At 43.9% G+C, this 24,143-nt stretch overlaps 1 protein-coding gene and 1 long non-coding RNA gene across 3 annotated transcripts in view; one reads left to right on the forward strand and one right to left on the reverse strand.

The window, feature by feature from the left end:
- The window catches only part of LOC133920762 (uncharacterized), a 40,405-nt gene extending 21,179 nt beyond the window's left edge, over window positions 1-19,226 (reverse strand). The window contains exon 1 of the mRNA XM_062365356.1: window positions 18,992-19,226. Within this exon, the coding sequence (XP_062221340.1) occupies window positions 18,992-19,191 (200 nt within the window). The 5' untranslated portion in view covers window positions 19,192-19,226. The remainder of the gene's footprint in view (window positions 1-18,991) is intronic.
- Window positions 7,882-14,871, forward strand: LOC133920924 (uncharacterized). 2 transcript variants are annotated; one of them, XR_009910184.1, is made up of 5 exons: window positions 7,882-8,025; window positions 9,586-9,795; window positions 12,008-12,255; window positions 13,635-13,781; window positions 14,516-14,871. It is a non-coding gene; the product is annotated as an uncharacterized LOC133920924 (long non-coding RNA). The 2 variants fall into 2 exon arrangements; XR_009910185.1 differs by lacking the exon at window positions 12,008-12,255.
- Window positions 19,227-24,143: the final 4,917 nt, after the last annotated feature.

Below are 24,143 nucleotides of genomic sequence, written 5' to 3' on the forward strand. Positions count from 1 at the left end.
AATTAGCCGACACTAAATGGTTTAGCAAATTACATTTGAGAGCCGGTTTTCACCAAATTCTCTTACAACCTGGAGAGGAATATAAAATATCATTCCAAACCCATCCAGGCCATTTTGAGTGTAAGGTTACGACATTTGGTTTGACCGGAGCTCTGACAAATTTTCAAGGTGCTACGGATGCTACACTAGCACCTCTTCTTAGGAAATGTGCTTTGATCTTTTTTATGACATACTTGTGTACAACACTACACTGGAAGACCATTTACATCATTTGAGGCTGGTACTTCAGCTATTACAAAAGGACAGTTGGAAGATTAAATTGTCCAAATGTGCCTTTGCCCTCAATCAAATTTCCTATTTGGGGCATCTGATCACTCTAGTAGGGGTATCTACTGAATCTTACCAAGATTCAAGCAATCAACACTTTGCCAACTCCAGCATCTGTCAAAGAATTGAGCATATTTTTGGGTCTTGCAAGCTATTATAGGCGCTTTGTCAGACATTTTGGTGTTATCAGTCAACCTTTGACTGATCTTTTGCGCAAGAACACTATATTTGTCCAGACTTCTCACCATGTCAAGAACTTAAGACAACACTGATGACTACACCAGTACTTGCTCTCCCTGACTTTAGTAAACCATTTTGCATAGAGACAGATGCTAGTGTCAATGGTGTGGGTGCCTGTCGGAGGTTGAACTCCTCAAGCGGGGATCCGGAGGGACCCTCTTTGAGATTCAGCCGGGGGGATGATTCTGAATCCGTTTTGCGGGTAAAATAAATGTGTGTAAATGAGATGCAGGTGGAATGGAACGATCGGATGCAGGAAGTAGTAAATGCTCAGGGGATTTTTAGACAGGTTCGGGCCGCACTGAGCATAACATACTACTCCTGTGTGTACGTTATAAATGCTCTGAGAATGTCTCTCTGAGTGTTTGCTGGGTTACAAGAATATTTGTCTAGCCTAGAGCTTCTTGCTCCTAGTTCTTCGATGCTCGTCATCTGTTGTCTTGATCTTCGGTTGGTCTGAACTGGTCCCTCCCTCTCCGGGGAGCCCGCCCTGCCTTTATACCCGTCGGGACGGTAGCGTGCCTAGAAAGGATGACGCGAGTTCCAAGGCGCAATAAATGGAAAGCAGCCATCATGGGCTGTCGCGCGAGGTGACGGGGCGGATTGAAAACGTGCCCCGTCCGGTCTTGTTCGTTATCATGCCATTTTTCAACGGGCGCTGTAGGGAGGGCCCACCGGGCAGCCACCGAGCAGCCCGGCGTGCCCGCCCGGTCAGAGCAAGCCTGACACAGCAGGGCGGCAGGCGGGGCACTTTGGACCTCGCGATGTTATCCCGAGGTGCGTCGGATGTCCCGCGATGGGACCCGTGCATTAAATGTCCCCACGCCTCCCTGCCAGACCGTGGCAGGTACTGTCAGCGAGCGTGGGGGGAGCAGTTGGAGATGACAGACCACACGCCCTCTTAAATGCAGCATCGGGCCTCTCACTGGTTGACACCTCACCGCTGGGCCTCCGTGGGGGCCACCGGCGAAGGACTTCTCAGGTCCTCGGGGAACCGAGTGCTCGGGGGCCACTGTTTGCCGCCCCGAGCACTCTCTCCCGGATATGCCCTTTCTTGGTCCTCGGGGAACCGAGTGCTCGGGGGCCATAGTTCACGACCCTGAGCACTCTCTCCCGGAACTGACTTTTCGGGTCCTCAGGGAGCCGAGTGCTTGGGGCCACGATTCACGGTCCCGAGCACTTTCTCCCGGAACTGACTTTCCTTGGATGGGACTCGGGTGCTCGGGGGCCACTATTCGCAGCCCCGAGCACACTCTTCCCGGTACTTGGCTTTTCTTGTCGTCGGGGGACTTGAGTGCTCGGGGGCCACTATTCGCAGCCCCGAGCACTCTCTTCCCGGCACTTAGTCTTCTCGGGTCATCGGGAAACTCGGGTACTCGGAGACCACTGTTCATAGCCCCGAGCACTCTCTCCCGGAACTTGGTCTTCTCGAATCCTGGGAAGATAATCCCCGAGGGAGGGCGCCACGTGACACTCTGTTGTTCTGGTCTAGGGACTCGGGGACCCCCGGTTCCTGTGTCACCGACAGTGCCATTTTGACATAGTCTGGTCATCCCCTTGCCTATCTGAGCAAGGCTCTAGGCCCTAGAAATCAAGGCCTTTCTATATATGAGAAGGGGTATTTAGTAATAATCTTAGCTGTTATTCAGTGGCGCCCCTACTTGCAGCAAGGTGAATTCTTAATCTCAAGTGATCATAAGAGTCTCATTGAATTGACTGAAGAAAGACTTCACACTCCTTGGCAATAAAAGGTTTTCTCTAAACTCATTAGCCTGCAATATCGCATTATCTACAAAAAGGGCTTAGAAAATAGTGCTACCGATGCCATTTCCAGGCGCCCTCACTTGGAACTTAACTCCATGACAGTATCCTCGGCTTCTCCTCATTGGTTACACGATGTTATTACTAGTTATCAGTCTGACGATAAAAGCTTTGACGTTGATTGCTCAATTGACTCTTTTACCAACTTCATTACCTCACTATTCTCCCATGGATGGGTTGATCCATTATAAAGGATGCATATGGTTGGGCTCTAACACATATATTCACACCGAAGAAATCTCAGCATTACACAGTAGCACAGTGGGCGGCCACTCTGGCATTCCAATGACTCACAGTCATCTGAAGAAAATCTAGGTTTGCTCCAACCACTGCCCATTCCCACTCATTGTTGGCACACTATATCACTGGATTTCATTGAAGGGCTTCCCACATCAGTGACATACAACTGTATTCTTGTTGTTGTCGACAAATTCAGTTGTTATGCTCATTTCGTTCCCATTCGCCATCCCTTTATTGTTGCTATTGTGGCTGCTACCTTTTTGGATACTGTCTATCGCTTTCATGGCATGCCCCAGGTGATCATCTCTGACAAGGATAAAAATTTTACAAGTCAATCTTGGAAAGAGCTTTTTTGCCTCACCAGTACTGACTTGTGGATAAGCACGACACATCACCCATAGTCCGACGGGCAAACTGAGTGTGTTAACCAGTGCCTTGGGACGTTCTTGCGTTGCTTCATCCATTCCTGCCCCAAAACAATGGAAGAAATGGTTGGCACATGTGGAATTTTGGTACAACACAAGTGATCATTCATCCCTGGGTCGCTCTCAATTTGAGGTACTCTACGACCACACTCCACGATACCTAGGTCTTGATTCATCTTTGCCTTGTGCAGTCAGTCCTTTGGCCACTTGGATGAAACATTGTGAACTTGTATCCAAACTGATACATCAACACCTCACCCGTGCTTAGCAGAGAATGAAAATAAAGGCCGACAAGAAGTGTTCAGAACACAATTTTGTTGTGGATGATTGGGTATATTTGAAACTCCAACCGTATGTACAGTCATCTGTCGCCATTCGTTCTTCTAATAAATTGGCTTTCAAGTTCTTCGGTCCTTTTCGTATTGTGGAGGGCATCAGACAAGTGGCATACCGTCTGGAGTTACCGCCGTCCAACTCTGTTCACCCAGTGTTCCATGTCTCCCAGCTCCGCAAGGCCATTGGCTACAAGCATCAGGTAATTGCTTCCCTACCATCTGACAATGTTGCTCTGCAAGTTCCTTTATAGGTTCTTCAGTGTCGCCTGATCTCTCTCGGGGGATCATCTGTCTCCCAAGTCCTAGTGCAATGGTCAGGGCTGGATGATGCACTGGCTACATGGGAGGACACAAAAGCTTTGAAGCAGCGGTTCCCGTTTGCTCCTGCTTGGGGTCAAGCAGGTCTCTAAGGAGAGGGGAATGTCAATGCACCATCTTCACCAAGGGAGCCGCCAGCTAACTTTGAAAAGGAAGACGAGAGAAGGCATCCCAGCGTGTCGTTGGGTCGGATTGGATATGAGCTGAGTCGAGTTGGGCCTAGCCCATCGTAATAGGATAGAGTGCTATAAGAGGTCGATCGGGACTTTGCGAAGGGGCATCAAAGATGGAAAACTCTGTATCCCCTGAACCTTAAACATCTGTGTCGAGGGTTAATTCCTGATAATGATTTCGAGGTGTACCAGTCGATGGGGGCATGAACGATATTTACGGTGTGCATGTGTTTGTGATGAACTAAAGAACATGGGGGTTATCCAGGTTCAAGCCTCCCGAAGGATAATGGCTCTACGCTCTGTGTATTTTGTTATCAGTGTTTGTGAACTAGTTACATATGAGTTTTCTTGACTCCTGCTTCTTCTCCCTTACAAATCGGGTCCTCCTCTCTTTATATACTAGAAAGAAGGAGAACTCACAAGTGAGTCCTGTTTAGTAGACCCATGTCCGACTAGATATTATATTCTTAAATCATTATCATGAAGAACTAGGTGAACCAAACCTGCCCTGAGAGCCCTGCCTGTCCGTCCCATGCATGGAACACCACCGCACCTACCTCCCCCGGTCGCCCGACCTGTCCCATCATCGTGCGCTGCAAGTTCATTTGCCAAGCCGTCCCGTCCCTACGTTCAATGAGTCTACCTGTAAAATTATCTACTTGCCCGGTCGTTTTACAAATCATATCTCATCCGTCGCGTAGCGCAAGTCGGCCCGCAACACCCCACACCGTAGCAATTAATGCTACGAGATAGGGCGTTGCCCATCTGAGCCGGTCACGACTTTGTTCGCTGCAGGAGGTGCTTCGGGAAGAAAACACTTGAGTAGACATCAATAAATTTGATTAGATAGGTTAGATACGGACGTCCTGTGACCAGCAAAAGCTGATCGCGGGAACATATTATATCACAAGGAGGCTGGTTGCGCAAGCCTTACGCAAATTGTGCGAGCCAAGGGTTGGTCGTTCGATGGGCCAGAGTTCAGGAAAAATCCCCCGTAGGTCACCATATTCCTCATGAGGCTCGCTAGCCACAATGTCCTCTTACTCAGTACTTCGACATTCTGCTACTCTTTCTATTCTATCTAATTCCTCCTTCCTCCTTGCCCTATTCTTCTCTGATCCCTTCTTCCTCCTACACCTCCGTTAACATTTTCCTCTATCTTTTCTTCTTTCTATCCCTCTATCCAATTCCTCCTTCCTTCGTGCCTAATTCTTCTCTGATGCAATACATGAAGAAGCCACCGTAGCTGAGACAAATATGGACCGAATTGGATAAGTCCTAGGAAGATAACCCACCGGATAGTTCGGTGTAAAAAAAATTAAACTCAACGGAGCACCTCTCACAAAGGGGGAGAGAAGGTTGAAGATTTCATCGGAAAGTCCGATGCTTAGCAAGGTATAGCACCAGAGCTTTATCTGCAAAGAAGAGGAGAAGTGAAGAAGCCACCAGACAATTCGGTTTTGATAAAGAAAGTGTACACCGGAGTATTTTGGCTCGGGACAGAAGAAGTTGAACTCACCGAAAGGTTCGGTGATCAGCGGAAGATGTAAACTGGAGAAAATCTTGCATAGAAGGTTGCAAGTGTTGAAGATCGGAGAACAACAAATCGAAAGGTCCGATGATGAGAAGTGAGTGCAGCGGAGGTCTTACTGGAGCATTTCTTGCAGAGACAATTTCAAGTGACAAAGAACAAAGATGAACTGACCAGATGGTCCAGTGTCAAGAGGAAGTGTACGGGAGGCTTACACCAAAGTGTTTTGCACGGAGAAGAAGTGACACGGTCTGGCTCAAGATAACTCACCGGATAGTCCGGTGATGGAGTTGAAGTATACACCAAAGTACACAGTGTTCACAGAGGCTTTGAGTAGGGTTCCACTAGCTTACTCACCAGATGATCTGGTGTTAGTACTATTGTTATCATCGAGTCATCTAATGCTTACAATAAAGTTGATCCGTTAGGGTGACAACTAATTAACTGGTTTGATGCTATAAATACCCATCCACTTGGTAATTTGAAGGTGCTGGAGTGTAGAGAAATACAAAGACATTTGAGAAGATATCCAAGCCACCAAAGTGCTTAATATGTTCATCCAAGGTAATTAAGCATTAAGCACACTTTTAGTGTGTGATTAATGCTTATAGGTTTAGAGAGAGTGTTGCTGTTTGATTGCTTCCTAGAGAGTGGATCAATGAGTGATACTAGCTTGTAGCGGGTGGTACGCTGGCGCCTTAGAGTCTTGATGACTCACCAACACCTTGAGTCAGAGTTGCTCAAGCTTGTTGACCCTCCGACTTGGTGTGGAGTGACGACAAGACGCATATACAGGGATGCAGAGACCCTTGACTTGGTGGCCCAAGCTCCGAAGTGAAGACGATGACAAGTGACCGAGAGAGAGATTAGTGGTGAGAAATTGCCTTTGTGGCTTGGTAACTCATTCAGATTGAGACCTTATCTTTGTGACTTGGTGACTTAAAAGCTGTGACCGGAAGAGTCTTAATGACCGGTAGCATATTATTGGTGGAGCTCCAACATAGACTAGATGTGATATTTATGTCATCGATACCACGGGATAAAAATCCCTCGTATCGAGTTTGTTTTCTCTACCATCTTTACGATTCCGTATTTACATTCTTGCAATCTACTTTTGTTTATTTATTTTTCTAGAATAGTTGTTAGAATTAGCTATAGGTTGCAAACTTTTTAAACGATAGAATAGACACATTAGATAAATCTAAATCATATTTAGATATAAATTGATATAGATTTATCTTATGAAGTTTTTTTAAATTAATTAAATTAATTTTTAAATAATCTAATTCACTCTCCTCTTAAGACACGAGATCAGACGGATTCCATTGGCCGTGAAGCAATAGGGCAGCCCCTTGATCCGCTCGTTTCTCGGTATATATAGAAAGGCGCATGTATGCATTATATTGGCATTCATGGTACGAGCAAGCATGTACATAGCTGAGCTGATAGCTGCTCCTCCATCGCCCATCGGGCTCTTTAATTTGACACTGCACGATACGTATCTATCTGACAAGACGTTCGCATTTGTTCAATTCCCAAGTGTTAATCAGGCTGCAGCCGTGATCGACGTCGATCGCCCAATGAAATCTCTCCCACATGAATTGAAGCTCGTGCCCTCATGGTACGTACGTACGTGCCTAATCCTTCAACATATCCAAACGATCGGTCACTTCATTCTGCCCTTCCATAATGTCAGATCGAGTCTTGCATGCACCAAACCGGCCGTGAGATTCGTGCACGACTCATTAGGCCGGCCGGCAATGACTTGATCAAGAGTAAACACTCTGTGTGTGCATGTGTTGATTAAATATAATATGTAGACACTGATAAACTATGTGCAGAAGCTAGCTAATCCTACGTGTCAAAATGATGCTATCTCTATGTGGCCTAGTGCCTCATGCACAACGTGACTACGCAATGTGATTGTAGATATCTTGTTAGACCATGATACATGCAAAAGTGCTTTAAGGGCGTGAAGAATGTTAGGTGTTTATAGCTAGATGTTTAAAGATAAAGAGTGTTAAGCACATATATAAAAAATATAATTTTTAATGTAAATAAAAGACTACATATATTTGAACATAGTTAATTATTTTGTTAGCATGCACTATATAAGCAGCGGTATTTTAGTAAACATCTAATCCTCCGTCTAAGCATTTGTGTTAGTACAGTTGAGAAAAAAAAATCTTTTCTATAAACAACTCGTTTAAACATACCATTCTACATGCACTAATACTGCCGCTTCTGAGGTCGTGTTTCGAATGCAGAAAATCTAACAAATTTCACACGAAACAATCCATTTCCCATTAAAAAAAAGCTGAAACGTGCTGGCCCAGCCCAGCCCACGGACGACTTCATGTGGCCGGGCCCACGTAATATCTGGGACAGGGAACACCCCAGCCCAGCCCACCGATGACTTCATGTGACCGGGCCCACGTAACAACCCCCTTGGATGGATCACTCTCGCCTTCTCTTCTCTCCACCCACCCACATGCGAATATGCGATGCGACAAGCCACGCCACCGTCGTCTCCTCCCGCTCTTCCGCGCCCATGGAGACGACGCGTTGAGCCGTCGCCGCCATCGATGAGGAGCGCGATGCTCGACTCATCTGCGGTATGCTCGCTTGTCTTTGGTTTGGGGAATCAGGGTCCGCTCCCGGTTCGATTGCTTGCCCTGGAGTCGGGGATTAGGGTCTCGCATCTGCTGCCTTAGGGTTTCACGTCCGTACTTCCGCCCCGGTTAGGGATTCCGGGATTCTATCCTATTTCATTAGATTGTTTCGTGTTGTGGAGAGTTGCGGTTTTGCCCCGCTCTTGTTCCGTTCATGGTTACTCGCAGCTTCTCTGAATCGCGATGCCCTCGTGCCTGGCTTCGCCTCTTAGGTTCGCTAGTTTTGGAGCCTGTATGTGCTCGCTTTAGTTTCCTCGACCCTCAATCTAGGGTTTCCTGTTGCTCGTGGTATTCTGGTTCAATACTAGAACATTACGACCTCCAATGGTCTAGATTGTAAACGTTGCCCTTTTTGTTGGATACATTGCGGGACATATGTTAGGGCTGCTGCACTTGACGTGGATCAGGCTAGTGGCGTGATTTGACAGGGTTGGCATGTCTTGCCTATTTGTTGAAACGGTGCACAATTTGGGGCTTTAAGTTGTTCAATTATTATTAGGTTTGATGTAAGCTGTAAACTGTGTGAAGTAACTATGAACTGGAACCAAGCATAAGAATCCAAATGATAAATTGCTGAGGATGCTTGAGTACATAGGTTATGCAGTACCAAGTCCTGTTTCACGAAGTTGCACTTTTGTAGGCTAAATACAATGTGCTAAGGTACAACGGCTCAATGCTTTGATTTCTGTATCATGCATATCAAACTATGCGTTTCAGCATTTTGTGGGCACTGTATTTGCCCCCTTGTTTTGTAGTGGGTACTTGTTAGCTGAATTATTGCCCAGAGATTGGGGGTAGCTGTGTAGTAATGTGCTTGAGTAGGCATTAAGAAACATTTCTCCTGAGTACCCTGCATAATACCTTCAACTACTTATTTTTGCTTCAGCTGAGATTTTTTTTTCTGCAACGGTCTTTTACTTTAATTTTCAGCACTGTTTCTTGAAAGTAATACAAGTAATCATACGTAATTAGCATTTAGCAACACAAGTAATTATTTGGGCATATTTATTTTTTAGTGGAGATTAGTTGCATGTGTCATCTGGAACTTTTCCTTAGGTGGGATCTTGGCTGCTAAGCACACCAACCAAACACATTTGGCTAGATAATTTTTTATAGTGTGGACCATGATACCCTAAATTTTTCCCTACTCTAAGGAATATTTGAGGTCAACTAAGATAACAAGTATGCTATTGGTACTACTTCTAACTTTTGACCGGTCTGTATTTGTTAGTTTGCCTTTTAGCCCTCTGTGTGCAAATACCACTAAGGTCAGCGGATATCTTTATCGAAGTTGAAAAATTTATTTGCAGCTGCACTTGCTCAGATTATGCTGACTCAGTGTACTCTTTATGACTAATCCATGTATGTGGAACTGTCATGTTTGTATAGTCCAATTTTCGTTCGTTGTTTCCTAGTCGTTCTTTTTTGTTTTGTTTGATTAGGCTCATGCTATGACACATTAAGGCTGATCTGTATAGTTGTTTTCTCTGTTTTGTCAAACAGGGGAGAGGGTTGACATTGATTAATTCCCAGCAGAATGTTATGTGTAGGGTAATGATATTGGAGTTGTGCCTTGAGGACTATCCTTTGTGTGGATTGGAGTTGGAGCCTTTCCAAACATTCTGAGTGTAAAGGTGTATGTAAATACATGATTGGGAGTATTTTCCTGCTTCCAGAACTGGCCTGATTCTGCCAAATGTTCAGCTTCAACAGGTAATTTGACCTTTTTCACCATGTGTTCCTGAGGCTAGACAAATGGCTTAATGTTAGTGTTCTGGGGTGTATGGGTGTAGGCGATGTGTTGTGCTGGTGCTGTTCTATTATTATTGCTGAAAGGCGTAGGGTTTTTTAAGGCACTTAGATCATTCGCGTTGCTTAGGAGTTTGCTACTAAGATTATCCATAGAATATTTTGACTCCAGATGGTGAAGTTCTTCAAGAAGTATTTGCTAGGCCTGAAGATTACTAGGACGAAGAGGATACCAAGCACACCTAGTATGTACTATTAAAATCTTGAGGATGCAGGATTTTCTCCTGACATGCTAAACTACTGATGTTCTAGATTTGATTTCTACATATCTTCTGAAATATTTTTTTGAGTTTCCCAAACTTCTTCCTTTTATTATGTTGTGGTATATTGGTTGCTGTGTGGTCTAAATAACGATCACTTCGCCTTTTTAAATTGTCATATCCCCCAGCATATCCCCAGTGGCCCACTCCGGTTCATCACCATGGACGAGCTGCGGTGCTGCTATTGTGGTGCATTTGGGCAGTCGGGAGGCATGGGACCACAGGGTTGATGTGGTGTTGTTGTGGCATGTGCCACAATCACGTGCGGGGCATGTTTGTGACAGCTTGCCTATCTTTCCATCTTTCTTGCTGCAGCAACCTAGATCGTACCCTTCGTTGTCTGGGTTGAAATCGCCATTAGTTGTGGGGAGTGATCCAGACGGCATTTGGGTAAGATTTCTATAGGTGTAGGGGGTGATACCACCTACATCTGGGACGTCTATTGGTGACCATGTGGCTGAAAGTGAAGATTTGCATGAATGCTTGCCAAGACCTAGTTGTACTAGATGCATTGCCAGTGATAGTAGTTCAAATTAAAATGTTAATCCTGCTACGGAGGATAATAACATGAGTCCTTGAAAAAGGAAAGGAGGCTCAGTTCATATATGTTCAACCTTTATACATGGAAAAAGAGGTGTTCGATTTGCTATATTATGTGTGCCATATACAGCTCTATATTTTAAGTAGTAAAGCCATCTTCGAGACCGCTTACCAACACTAAGAGGCAGAGTATTTGTTCAAGTATGAGTACTGTGATTGAATATTTCAGAATTCAATATGTAGCATGAGCTTTTTAAGTATATCACACTATCCTTCAAGGACCGGAGATATTAAAAGGCACTGTAAAAATCTGGGTTTTCCCCCCTCTTCCAATTACAATAGCCGTCAAAGTTACCAGTTGCTTCAATATGAAAAGTGGTTCAATTTGTTTTTGGTTCCCAGTGAGTTTTCTCATGATTATATGTAATAGTGAACTTTATGCTTATTTAAAATGGTGATCTTTCTTCTAATATACTCCTTGTGAGTACTTAGCTAGTCTAGTATCTGAGAAGTCTTCTATTATTGAATGCTTATGGATGACACTTAATACTGGATAGTAGCTTTCAATGTTTCCGTTGTCTGGGGCTCTGGGCTGTGAACTGTGTTAACAATTGGTTTATACAGGATGACTAATCAGTGTTCATCTTGTCATCTTTGTTTACTTGTTAGTTGAAATGCTCAGCAGCTTTATCAATTACTCCCTCCTGTAAAATAATAGTAATTGGTTTTTGGACATGACACGATCTCCAATGTGTACCTTTGACCACTACTTTCTATTAAAATATATTTGTAAAATCTGATGAGTTTATGAAAGTATTTTTCAAGACAAATCTACACATAATTTTCATGTTTCCAAACTAAATACTTAAAAGTTATTGATAGTTAAAGTTTCAAAAGTTTGACTAGACCTTGTCCAAAACATGAAGTATTTGTGACTGGAGGGAGAAGTAATTTAGTATGCTGCCAATTTTTTTTCTTACAACACTGGTCACTATATACAAAGTAACTCAATGGTTCCATTGTATGGGTTGTGAGTGCTGCGGTTAGCAATTGATTTATGCAACATGATGAATGGTCGCTGTTTTGCACATTTTGTTTCCTTTTTAAATCAAGTGCTCTATCAGATCCTTTTCCAAAGTGCTAAGTTGATCTCATCCTGTAAAATGCCTCTAGAGAATGTTCGGGTTGTGTTTGCCAGCAGTGCACGCCTGGCAATAATTAGCTTGTCTCGTGACATGCATGAAAAGGTTGAGTTTTTCAATCCTGGGGTTAACTGAGGCTTGTTAGGTTCTCACACTTTTTCCATCTTTTTCCAGGGTAATTCTTCAATTCTAGAAACTGGTGGTTGAGTAACATGATGTTCTCCATCACCTTGTGCTATGCATGAAACTGGTGGCTGAAAGTGAAGATATGCATGAATGCTTGCCAAGACCTAGTTGTACTACATGTGTTGCCATTGATAGGAGTTCAAATTAAAATGTTAATCCCGCTACACAGGATAATAACATGAGTGCTTGAAAAAGGAAAGGAGGCTGAGTTCATATGTGTTCAACCTTTATACAAGGTGTTTGATTTGCTATATTATGTGTGCCATATACAGCTCTATATTTCAAGTAGTAAAGCCATCTTCAAGGTCGCTTACCAACACTAAGTGGCAGAGTAGCTGTTCAAGTATGAATACTGTGATCGAATATTTCAGAATTCAATATGTAGCATGAGCTTTTTAAGTATATCACACTATCCTTCAAGAACTGGAGATATTAGCTCCAAAAGGCACTGTAAAAATCTGGGTTTCCCCCCTCTTCAATTACAATAGCCTAGCCGTCAAAGTTACCAGCTGCTTCAATATGAAAAGTGGGTCAATTTGTTTTGGGACAATTGTAAAGAAACCACTACTTCTATTGTTATTGCAAACTTGCCACTAGAAAATTGCAAAAATGCCATTAAAACTGTCATTCGAGTGGCATCCTTGCAAAAAATAAAAAACCAGGGAGGTATTTGCAAATGCCCCATTTGTTTTTGGTTCCCAGTGAGTTTTCTCATGATTATATGAAATAGTGAACTTTAAGCTTATTTAAAACGGTGATCTTTCTGCCAATATACTCCTTGTGAGTACTTAGCTAGTCTAGTATCCGAGAAGTCTTCTATTATTGAATGCTTATGGATGACACTTAATACTGGATAGTACTAGCTTTCAATGTTTCCGTTGTCTGGGGCTCTGGGCTGTGAACTGTGTTAGCAATTGGTTTATGCAGGATGACTAATCAGTGATCATCTTCTCATCTTTGTTTACTTGTTAGTTGAAGTGCTCAACAGCTTTATCAATTACTCCCTCCTGTAAATTTTTATTTTATTTTTGGACATGACACGGTCTCCAATGTGTACCTTTGACCACTACTTTCTATTAAAATATATTTGTAAAATCCGATGAGTTTATGAAAGTATTTTTTAAGACAAATCTACGTATATGATTTTTATGTTTTCAAACTAAATACTTGAAAAGTTATTGATAGTTAAAGTTTCGAAAACTTGACTGGACCTTGTCTAAAACATGGAAGTATTTGTGACTGGAGGGTAATTTAGTATGCTGCCAAATTTTTTCTTACAACACTGGTCACTATATACAAAGTAACCCAATGGTTCCATTGTATGGGTTGTGAGTGCTCTGGTTAGCAATTGGTTTATACAACATGATGAATAGTCGCTGTCTTGCACATTTTGTTTATTTGTTAAATCAAGTGCTCTATCAGATCCTTTTCCAAAGTGCTAAGTTGATCCCATCCTGTAAAATGCCTCTAGAGAATGTCCAGGTTGTGTTTGCCAGCAGTGCACGTCTGGCAATAATTAGCTTGTCTCGTGAGATGTAGGAAAAGGTTGAGTTTTTCGATCCTGGGGTCAACTAAGGCTTGTTAAGTTCTCACACTTTTTCCAATTTTTTTCCAGGGTAATTCTTCAATTCTAGAAACAGGTAGTTGAGTAATGTGATGTTTTCCATCACTTTGTGCTATGCAAGAGCCTGAATTCAACCTATTGGAGATTTTTGGGGTTCTACTGTTTTGCTCAATGACAGAATGAAATACTTCAAAGCAGGTATTAGATACTGTTTTGCTCAATTCTTGACTCCAAATGCTGGATGCTATTGTTTGCTATATCTTGATGGTGTGAAATTTCAATGTGGTCGCCGAGACTTCTTTGGTTCGAGGGTTCTACATCTGCATTTGACACTCTTCATATCTATTCTTCTCCAGTTTTTTCTTCTCAAATTCATTGTTGCCCCTTAAAAACATGAAAAGCCTTCTTTTTCTTTCATTTGTGTTAACAATATGTGAACTGTCTGGCACGAGTAGTTAAAAAAGATAACTGATGTTAAAAAAGATGAACTGTGCTATGATTCTTTTAGCTGTACTACATCAAATTGACATCCATAAGTTTATAGAAGTCCAATAACTGCAACCTAGTGTTTTTTTTATATGACATGTTAAATCTTTTGATTTTCCTTTAACATGGTATTTGCAACACAACCAAATGCAACAGGGCTGGAGACATTTTGCATTCCAGCCCAGGCTTCTGTCAACAATGGCAAGTATAAATGCATAGGCTTAGAAATCTGGATAACCAAATCATATTCGTTAATCTTGCAAATGTTGCTAGCAAACCTGGATCCATTTCTTGAGGTGTGAGTGTGGGGATAGATAAGCGTTGGGTGAGAAGGTCGATGAGTATTGATGTCTGTTTTAAGCCACTAAATTATTTGAAGTCTGCACGAACTGCGTTATACGGTTTGAAAAGTGTAGAATGGCGGCTCATTAATATGTTACTTGCAGGATTTCAGAGACGAACGTGGAAGATGGAACTGCACAGAACTGTTTGAAATAAAGTGCTGATGGAATGATTCCTCTCCTTTATTTTGGTATATCACTACTACGTAGACTACCATACTGTTGGTTCTGTAGCCCATACTCTTCCTATGGCATGATGTTGGCCGACCACTATATTTTGCCGACTTCCAATCATTTTTGTATAGATAGGGTAATGACATTGTCTTGTTAATGGGACTTTGCTAGGTGTGATGGGGTGGTTATCCCTATTGCACTGATAATCTTTTGCTGGAATATGTCATGCTAATGACATTGTCTAGAGACTTCTAAAATTTTGAAATTCATCTTTAACTTTCATGATCGTTCGTTGCAGTTCAAATAAAAAATGTATACTATAATCCAGCGGTTTGCTTGCATTGTGAATTATTTGGGGACGTAATGGACTACAAGTTGTTTGGTGACATGGAAAAATCTGCGTTAAGTATCGGTAGTGTCAGCACTACAAAGAGTCTTGAATCGCAGCGGGAGGAAATGAAAACTAACGGACCAAATTTGAACTGACGTACCCGTGGCGGGCTGCTGTGGGCATTTTAACGGTATTTTGCTTCGTCCGTGGACCGTAACGGGCCCATTAAGGATTCTAGGTTTTACTTGGAACACATTTGGGCCTAAATGGGCCACTATAAGCCTTATATTGCGCGTAATTGGGCCGGTGTTTTCCAAACGAAGACTACGGTTTAGGCCCGTGACTTATGGGCCTTTTGGGCCGTCAACGAATTGTAGTGGTCCGTTTAACGACAAGTATGGGCTTCGTTGGCCCAATACTATGAATATTGGGCAATTTATGGGCCTAGCATTGAGCGTACGTGGGCCAAACTGGACCGGAGTCCAAGTACGGACTTTGATGGGCCCGTTTCGATGTTTGGGCTTTGCTGGGCCAGATGACAGATTATACTATGGGCCTTAATGGGCTGTCGTTTACAAACATAGGCTTCAGTTTAGTCCCGTCATTTATGGGCCTTTTTGGGCCGTATACTTGACGTAAATAGGCCGTAGTGAGCCTATGTACGACAAAATTGGGCTTTGTCGGCCCAGTACGAGGCATCTTGGGCTTTCTATGGGCCGAACACTCATCGCATGTGGCCTGAACTAGAACGAAGTCTAAGTATGGGCATTTATGGACCCATAGCGTAATATATTTAGTATTTCCTAGGCCAGGTGACAGAGCTTATGGGCCTCAGTGGGCTAGAATCTGAAAGCTTTGAGCTTGGGTCATCCGAACTGTTGACAATACTACTGTCGTGGGCCTGCCACGAAATGTGTGGCCATAAGGCTCTGATTAGCCTGATATGGATGCTCTAAATTAGCGAACCGCGTGTTAGCATCTCGTATACGTGTAGCCCAATAGACATCGTTTCGTAACCCGCCTTGCATCAGCCTATGGTGAAACGATAACGCAATACGGATGTTAAAATTCAACTATCCACTTATGCTTCCCGGATTGTAGTTAGGATGCCAGCAAGTTTGGCTGCTTGCAAATTTGCAGATTTAATATGGCGAAATGATTGTTCGTCACTGCAAAAACACAAACAAGATCGGTTAGAAAAATAATTTGCACCGAACTTCTTGCAAATTTGCAGATTTAATATGGAGGAAAGAACCAAGATCCTTGTGGTCGGTGAAATAATGGGAAAATAATGTATTCATAGAAATTCTAAAAAGAATATTCAGGCAGCAGAGGAGGTAAGCAAAACCATCACTTTCCGCTAGCTACATCTAAACATGGGTAAGCAAAGCCAGAAAGAATAGTTATATTGCCTCTCCAAAGAGAAGGAACGTATGGAGTTCCAAAAATAGAGAGTGAATGGAATTAGAACGAAAACAGTCACATGCAATGCCATGTAACTTTTAAATAAGCTGCTGATCCTCATCTTGTCACAGGCAAGAAATAAACAAATATAAAGCTCAGCATATTTGCTGGTGAGAGAAGGGAATACTGAAACCGGCGTTCATACCTAATTCATCCATTATATGCAACTAAGAATAGAAAAAACCATGTTAACAACATTGATAAACTTAATTAAAAAAATAGCACTTTGGCTTGCTTGCACCGTCTACAACGTTACTCCCTCCGATCAGGTCATTTTAGCATTTCCAACTCTGTGCTAAATGTATGCCATTTTAGAACTTCTATACGCTTTTTAATCTTTTCTTCCATCATTGCCCTTGCTAAATAAATGCTACCACTCATGAATAAATGATCTCTCCTCTCCAATGTGGCATAAATGAAAGGCAACAATGTCATTTGAGCTACTTTCTTAATCCTTGTGCACAAGCCTAAAACGTCATGCATTTGTGATCGAAAGGAGTAAATCACAAAAGCTTGCAACAAGTTAGGTACACAAATTAATCATTCAACACTGGAGTGATAAGGAATTCTATGCTTTAGCAGTGTTTTAAACAGTATGGTATCGCAAGCACAAGCCCAGGCTATGCTACACTGCAGCTACTGTGGTATCTTCAGTCATGCTATAGCAAGCACAAGCTATGCTACACTGCAACTACTTGGTATGCTCAGTTATGGTGCTCTAGAGCTACAATAACTGCCATAGAAAAAAGCATCTAGCGAAGACTTTTCTATAGAGATATTGCAATTTCCATCAACAGCTTTCATACATCCAACTTCTTTAAAAGCACATCGTTCAAACACTTCTTTAAAACCACCTATCTGGCTTCTGTAAGACACGAAAACATAAAACAAGTACACTGAACATGCACGGGACCTTGAATTATTCTTTCTGTGCCGTCATATGACCCTCACTAAGTCATTTTTCTATCAAACATCTACACTGACAAAGCACTAAACAGTATAATCCTGATAGAATTTAACAACAGCCCACATGTCCTATATACAAGCTTTATTTTTTAATATAGTCGACTACTGTTGAGTCTATATTATGTTTTCATTCAACAATTTCCATTATTTTTGCCCAAATGATTTCTGAACCTGCAACGAATACAATCAAGCATCTTCAGCCCACTCGTTGTGTACCTTAGACCTTAGTACATGAAGGGTAGACATCGTTTAGAGGAGATTGGATGGCAACGACTTAACTATATAAAGGATATCCCAAAATGTTTTTTCCTTCTAAATTTATCAGATCAAATGTGAAGGCACCAAGTAGGAAAGACCACCAAGCTACTCTATAGTCAAATATGTAGAATCATAATTCAATTGGACGATGTTACTAATAAATGACATAGCATCCTCATCACTCTTTGCAACACAACATTCCAACAATACACCAGCCTAGCTCGATGCTACCTTTCCACAGCTCTGAACTACCAAAGTCTATAACGATCAAGTGCTGTATCCACAGAATGTGCACCACTGCACCTGCAAGCATGCATGCACGCGCACAACTCTAATCCCAATCACTATAGATAACGAACCACGTGCAGTCCCAAGATGTGAGCCCTCCCAAAATCAAGGTATAGCATTACATCTAAAACAGACAGGTCAAGATTTAGTTACAGGGACATCAACAAAAGCCTAAGCCCATGCAGGTCAGCCCTAAATCACAAACCCAATAACAGCAAAATTCAGCAACGAAACTGCACAATCTGTATCTAAACCACTATAAACCCACTTAAGCTGCCTCATGTGCACTTACCTGAAATTCACAAGGCACAAAAGCAACATAAAGCAAGCAAAATTACATGGTTTTGCATCAACTGGGCGTTTTTTTTTTTCATTTTCTCATGAGCTAGAAAAATCCAGTATATCTCCCAATATATTTTTTTTAGTGAATCAACGGAGGGCAGATCGCCCACCTGAATGTATTATCGAATATCAAGGCAAATCATACAAAATATGTGCTGCAAAATCCCTACTTCTTGCCAAATACACAGGATCTTCTTAGCCCCTCACTTCTCTGAAGCACCAACTCAATCAAATTAGTCAAGTTTCCTGAATAACTACATATTGCAAGCTGTTGGGAAGTACCATATTTTTCTTACAACCCTCAGATTATTGTGGCTGCAGTGCTAAGAAACTTGAGACATAGGTAATGGAATCGAGACAATTCTAGAGACTGCAAAAGGAAAAGAGACCCTAATTCATGTGCTAGGTGCTTCCTAACCTCTCATAGGTCCGTGCTCATATGAAGCAAAATGGGGCAGAATCACATAGACAGAACAAATCGACCACAATAGACAAAGTAACAAATGCCACATGGTTCTAGGCCCTAATCGGCTTTAAATACAGACGAGTGAAAACAACCGAACAAGGGCTGGACGCAGCATCTGAAATAGAAACGCGAAATCGAACAGGGCGCATAAAAATTAGCACCTCGCCACCGACACGCGGTGATGGGGACGGTGAAGGAGACGAACGAAAACTATCTACACGATCCATAAGTTCCTTCGCAGCAGCGCATGCGTAAATTAGTAGGGTTAGGGTTAGGGCTCGGGGTGGCTGACCTGAAGCGGCGCCTCCGCCGACGGATACGGATTCCGGAGAGCGAGAGTAGTAGCGGCGCACGAGCGAAGGCGAGGATGGCTACGAGGAGGCGGAGGCGGCGTGCTCCGCCTCCACGCGCCTCGACACCCTTCGTTCCGTTACCTTGTCGAGGACGAGGGGACGCTCCGATCCTCCGCGTTGTGCTTTCTGCTGGGTCCATCACGCAGCCAGACTCCCGGCTGCCATGTGGGCCATGCCCTCACGGTGATGCTGTCGCATCAGTGGAGAGGATAGCTACAAACGGGAGCGAAGGCGGTCAGCACTCAGCAGAGGGCATCGAAGAACAATAATCAGGAACATCTTCTTCTCACGGTAGAACTCGCCGAGTAGCTTAGATTAGATCTTAGATATATCTCGATTGTAATTATTTTTTTAATTAATCAATATTACACATGATGTAGATATATTATCATAAGAAAGACATAAAACTGTATAAATCTCCATGTATAATTCTACTATACGCATAATTAGTGACTAAATATTTTTACTTTAAATGAGTATTTATATAATTAACTCTAACAATTATCGATAGCAGGTGTCATGATACTACAAGATAGTCTTGCAGCCACTAGGCGCATGAGATCTCGAGCGATGGCTACTCCGACGACAGGGTTCTACTATGATTTTGGTCCGACATCTACAACCCCTAGCAGTGCGTGGCTAAGAACGACTTCCTGCTCAAGGAGCGCGCGCTGTGGTACTACCAGCCTACCGGGAGCTCCAGGCCAGCGGCTACGGCGAGTCGGCGACGAGGTGGAGCTCTTCGAGTCCAAGGGCGTCGGCCACCGTTCCACTTCGGCATGCTGGACATGTACTCCGAGCAGGGTGTCGAGCTACAGGAGCGGTCGTGGCTTTCATCAAGAAATGACCTTGGCCGGTGATGTTGGCAAGGAGATGGTGATGGCTTCCCCGAAATAATAAGATTGTTTCAAAGATTGTTTATGCTGTCCTTGATCATTTTGATGCTTCATCTGTTATGGTCGTACGTTGTATGGTCATGATTCCTGATCGTAATTGAAAATTTCAGTCCATCGGATCGTTTCATCATTCTGTGATACGAATGGTATACTGATTTGCAGCTTGGAAGGTTGGCCATGGTGTGTCTTGAGGATCCAAAATATCAATCAATTAACCACAAATTACACGAGCCCTCCGGCTTAGAGCTGGAACTTTGGGCCGTATTTTTTGGGTCGGCCCGAGCCCGGCACGGTCCGGTGCAGCCGAAGCCCGGCCCGGCCCGAGCACTGATGGGCCAGGCTGATCCGGCCCGATTTATGGGTCGGGCCGGGCCTTGATATGGGGCTCAATGGGCGGTCCGGTCCGATACAAAAAATAGGCCGGGCTTGGGCCGGTCCGGTACGAAAAAAGCCCGAAGCACGGTGGCCCAGTTCGTCATATACAATCTGTAAGCTGAGTTGTGATATGGTGATGTCAAATAAAAGAAAAAAAATTGGCTCTGCTCGGTCACATCTCTTAGGCTATTTTCCTGCATGTCAGAAGAAAATGGTCATGGACTCATGATATACTGAACATTGAGGCAAACGAGAATATGCAAGGTTCAGTACCATGTATTTGAATTAGAGGCTGTAAGTTAAGAAGTTAAACAGTTTATGATTATATACATCCCTGCAAGATCAAGAATTATGGTGATTTACAACACGAGCACAGGAATCTCTCAATCAAACTTCACAAGCAAGCAGTACTACTAAGCTACAAGCAAACGTGAGATTAGGAATACGAGGCATACAACCAGGTGAGCTAGTGGGCATAAAGTGACACAATGAAGTGACTCATCGAGTGACACAATGAAGTGACTCATCGACTTTAACTTTATGCTGTGAGCCTGTGACTCGTAGAGTGACACAAAGTGCCAAAACAAAGTAACAGGCAAGAGCAGAGTAAACGGCTACTTCTTTGCTTCTATTTAATCTTCCAGTCTGATCTATATTTTTCTATCACACCGAGTCACCAAACACAGAACAACCATGCTGCCTCGTTCAAAGTCATGTGTTGTTCGGAGTAAGCGCGCTAGAGCCGTCCAACGCTCCATTAGCCCCCCTCCAGCTCTCGACCCTCGCCAGTTGTCCCCGAGCATGGGAGATTATGGCATAGACGACCGTCACATGGACGGTCTCAAGGGGTATGAGGACGACCATACCGACGCAAATCCGATGGAGCCTGATGATGTGAATCATACCTCTGTTGGTAACACGTCCACCTCGACCGGACGGCGATCAGAAGCGTGGAAGCACATGAAGTTGGTTGAGGAAATACAGGGTGGTGAGAAGGTATATATCGCAATTTGCAATTATTGTAGTCGTGAATTATCTGCGTCTACAACAGCAGGTACCGCACATTTGAATCGACATTGGAAACGGTGTTGGGAAAAGATTGCTGCAGCTGCGCGGATAGCTGGACAACCTATACAGACACAACTTACCTTCGCGCCTGACGGTTCGGTAAGCACATGGATATTTGATCCTTCAGTAGCTCGTCAAGAAATTGCTAAATATATAATTTCTGAGGATCTACCAATTAGAATGGGGGAAAGCCTTAGTTTTGAGAGAATGATCCAACATGGTTTTTGTCCACAATATCAACATGTCTCTAGAAAAACTACTAAGAATGACATTTTAAAATTGTTTCATAGTCAATTAGATGCTTTGAAACAAAACTTCCATAATGTGATCTACTCATTTGCTTTAACATCTGATATTTGGACTTCATCACATCAAAGAACATCATATCTTAGCGTTGTCGCACATTATATAGACAACAACTATAACCTAAATAAAAGAATAATAGGGTTTAGAATCATCGATGAGTCACATACAGGAGAAGCCATTGCCGCACGTGTGCTAGAGGTTGTTAAGGAATTTAAAATAGAAAATAGGATTATTTCTATAACTTTGGACAATGCATCAACCAACTCAAAAGCAATGGAGGACCTAGAACCTCACATACAGAGCTACATTGGTGGGTATGTTCTCCACCAAAGATGTATGTGTCATATCATCAATATCATGATGCAGGCAGGTATGACAATGGTAAGTAGATATTTGAACAATATTCGTGGTGCCATCCGTCTCATCTCTAATTCGCCTATAATATTTAGTAGTTTCAAGGACTACTGCAAGGCTCAAGGTAAGAAGCCAAGAAAATTCGAACTTGACATGAAAGTGCGCTGGAATTCAACATATACTATGTTGAAGCAAGTGAAAGGTTACGAGGGAATTATTACTGTTTTCGTAAATGCTCAGAATGCTGGTTTACTACTTACAGAAACTTATTGGTACATTGCTACACGTTTACGACTTTTTCTAAAACCCTTTTACAAGGCAACAGTGCAGTTGTCCGGTGTTTATTATCCTACATCTTGCTTAGTGCTAGAGTGGCTCTGGAGAATTGCATACACATTTAATGAAAATAAGGATGACAATGTTTTAAATCCTATTGTTGAACAAATGAAAGATAAATATCTAAAATATTTCTCTGCTATCCCACATCTCTATTGTTTTGCTGTTATATTTGACCCGCGCAAAAAGTTGAGTGGTTTGGAGCTTGCTTTGCAGGAAATAGGTGACTTGCTCAAACTTGATTTCTCGGATGCCTACAATCATGTCAAAGAAGAAGTATTTCGGGTTTTTCAGTTATACCAGGGCAAATTTGGATGTAGCCCCCCGGTCCCGAAGTCTACATAGCAACACAAAGCAAGCAAGTCGAGTGCGGCCAATTTGTGGAACAAGATCAAAGGCAAGGGATTCGCATCATCATCTCAGCAGACAACTAGGTTATCTTGGAATCCCATAGCAGAGCTTAACCACTACCTTGAGCAAGATCTTTACACCCATGATCCAATGCTTACGGACAACAACACTATCAACCTTCTTGCATGGTGGAAAGATAAAGAGCGATTCTTCCCCGTGTTGTCACACTTTGCACGGGACGTTCTCCTAGTTCCAGTGTCGATCGTCTCGTCAGAAGCGACGTTCAGCATGGTGGGGAGAATTATTGAAGAGCGGAGATCATCGCTCACTCCTGAAATGATAGAGGCAATCACCTGCCTCAAAGACTGGGAGAGGGCGAACGCTGGCACACAACATCAGCTTGAGGATTTGGAGATCGCGGGGGCATTAGCGGACCTCGAGAACCTTGATCTAGATGATAATGAGTAAATTATGTGTGTAACGATGTATTGTACTCTTTTCCTTACCGGGGGAACTCCATACTGGAGTGTAAGGTTTTTAACGAGGCAATCACATTGTAACACATTATTTTATAAGAAAAATTCTCTTTTTTCCTCCAAAAATATTTGATGTGTCTATTTTATGTATTATATTTTTCGCGCCGTATTCCACCATTTCGCGCCGGTGTAAGAAAATTTCGCATCGCTCGTCGCGCCGTTGCACCGTTTCTCGCGCCAGCACGCGACGCCCGCACCAAAGCTTCCTGCTCCATCCCGCGCCACGCCCGCGCCCACGTCGACACGCGGCGCGCGCCCGCGCCGTCCCGCGCCACACTTGCGTTCGCGCTGACACACGTCTCTGTGCCTCCGTCCCGCGCCAACGCCCGAGCCCGCGTCGACACGCGGCGCGCGCCCGCGCCAACGCTCGGCTCCGTGCCTCCGTCCCGCGCCAACGCCCGATCCCGCGCTGACACACGGCGCCCGCGCCAAGTCTCTGCGCCGTCCCGCGCCAGTGCCCGATCCCACGCTGACACACGGCGCCCGCGCCAAGTCTCTGCGCCGTCCCGCGCCAGCGCCCGCTCCTGTGCCGACATGCGGCGCCAGCACCCGCGCTGTCCCTCGCGGCCGCGCCAGCTCCCACCCACGCTGTCCGACACACGGCGCCGCGCGCGAGCCTGCGCCAGCACGCCCTCACGCTCGCTGGAGTGTGGCGGTGCTGGGCCCGTGCCAGCCCGGCCCGACGAGACTCATCGTGCATCCTTGCTGGGTCTGGGCCTAGCTGAAGGTGGCTTGGGCCAGCCCGGCCCGGCCCGAACAGTTTTTCGGGCCTTCCTTGCACGGCCCGGAAGGCCCGAGGCCCGAAGGGGCCGGTCGGGTCGGCCCAACCCGGCCCAAGTCCCACCTCTACTCCGGCTCAAACACGCCCA

This window comes from Phragmites australis, chromosome 6 (assembly GCF_958298935.1).
Source record: "Phragmites australis chromosome 6, lpPhrAust1.1, whole genome shotgun sequence".
NCBI lineage: Eukaryota > Viridiplantae > Streptophyta > Magnoliopsida > Poales > Poaceae > Phragmites > Phragmites australis.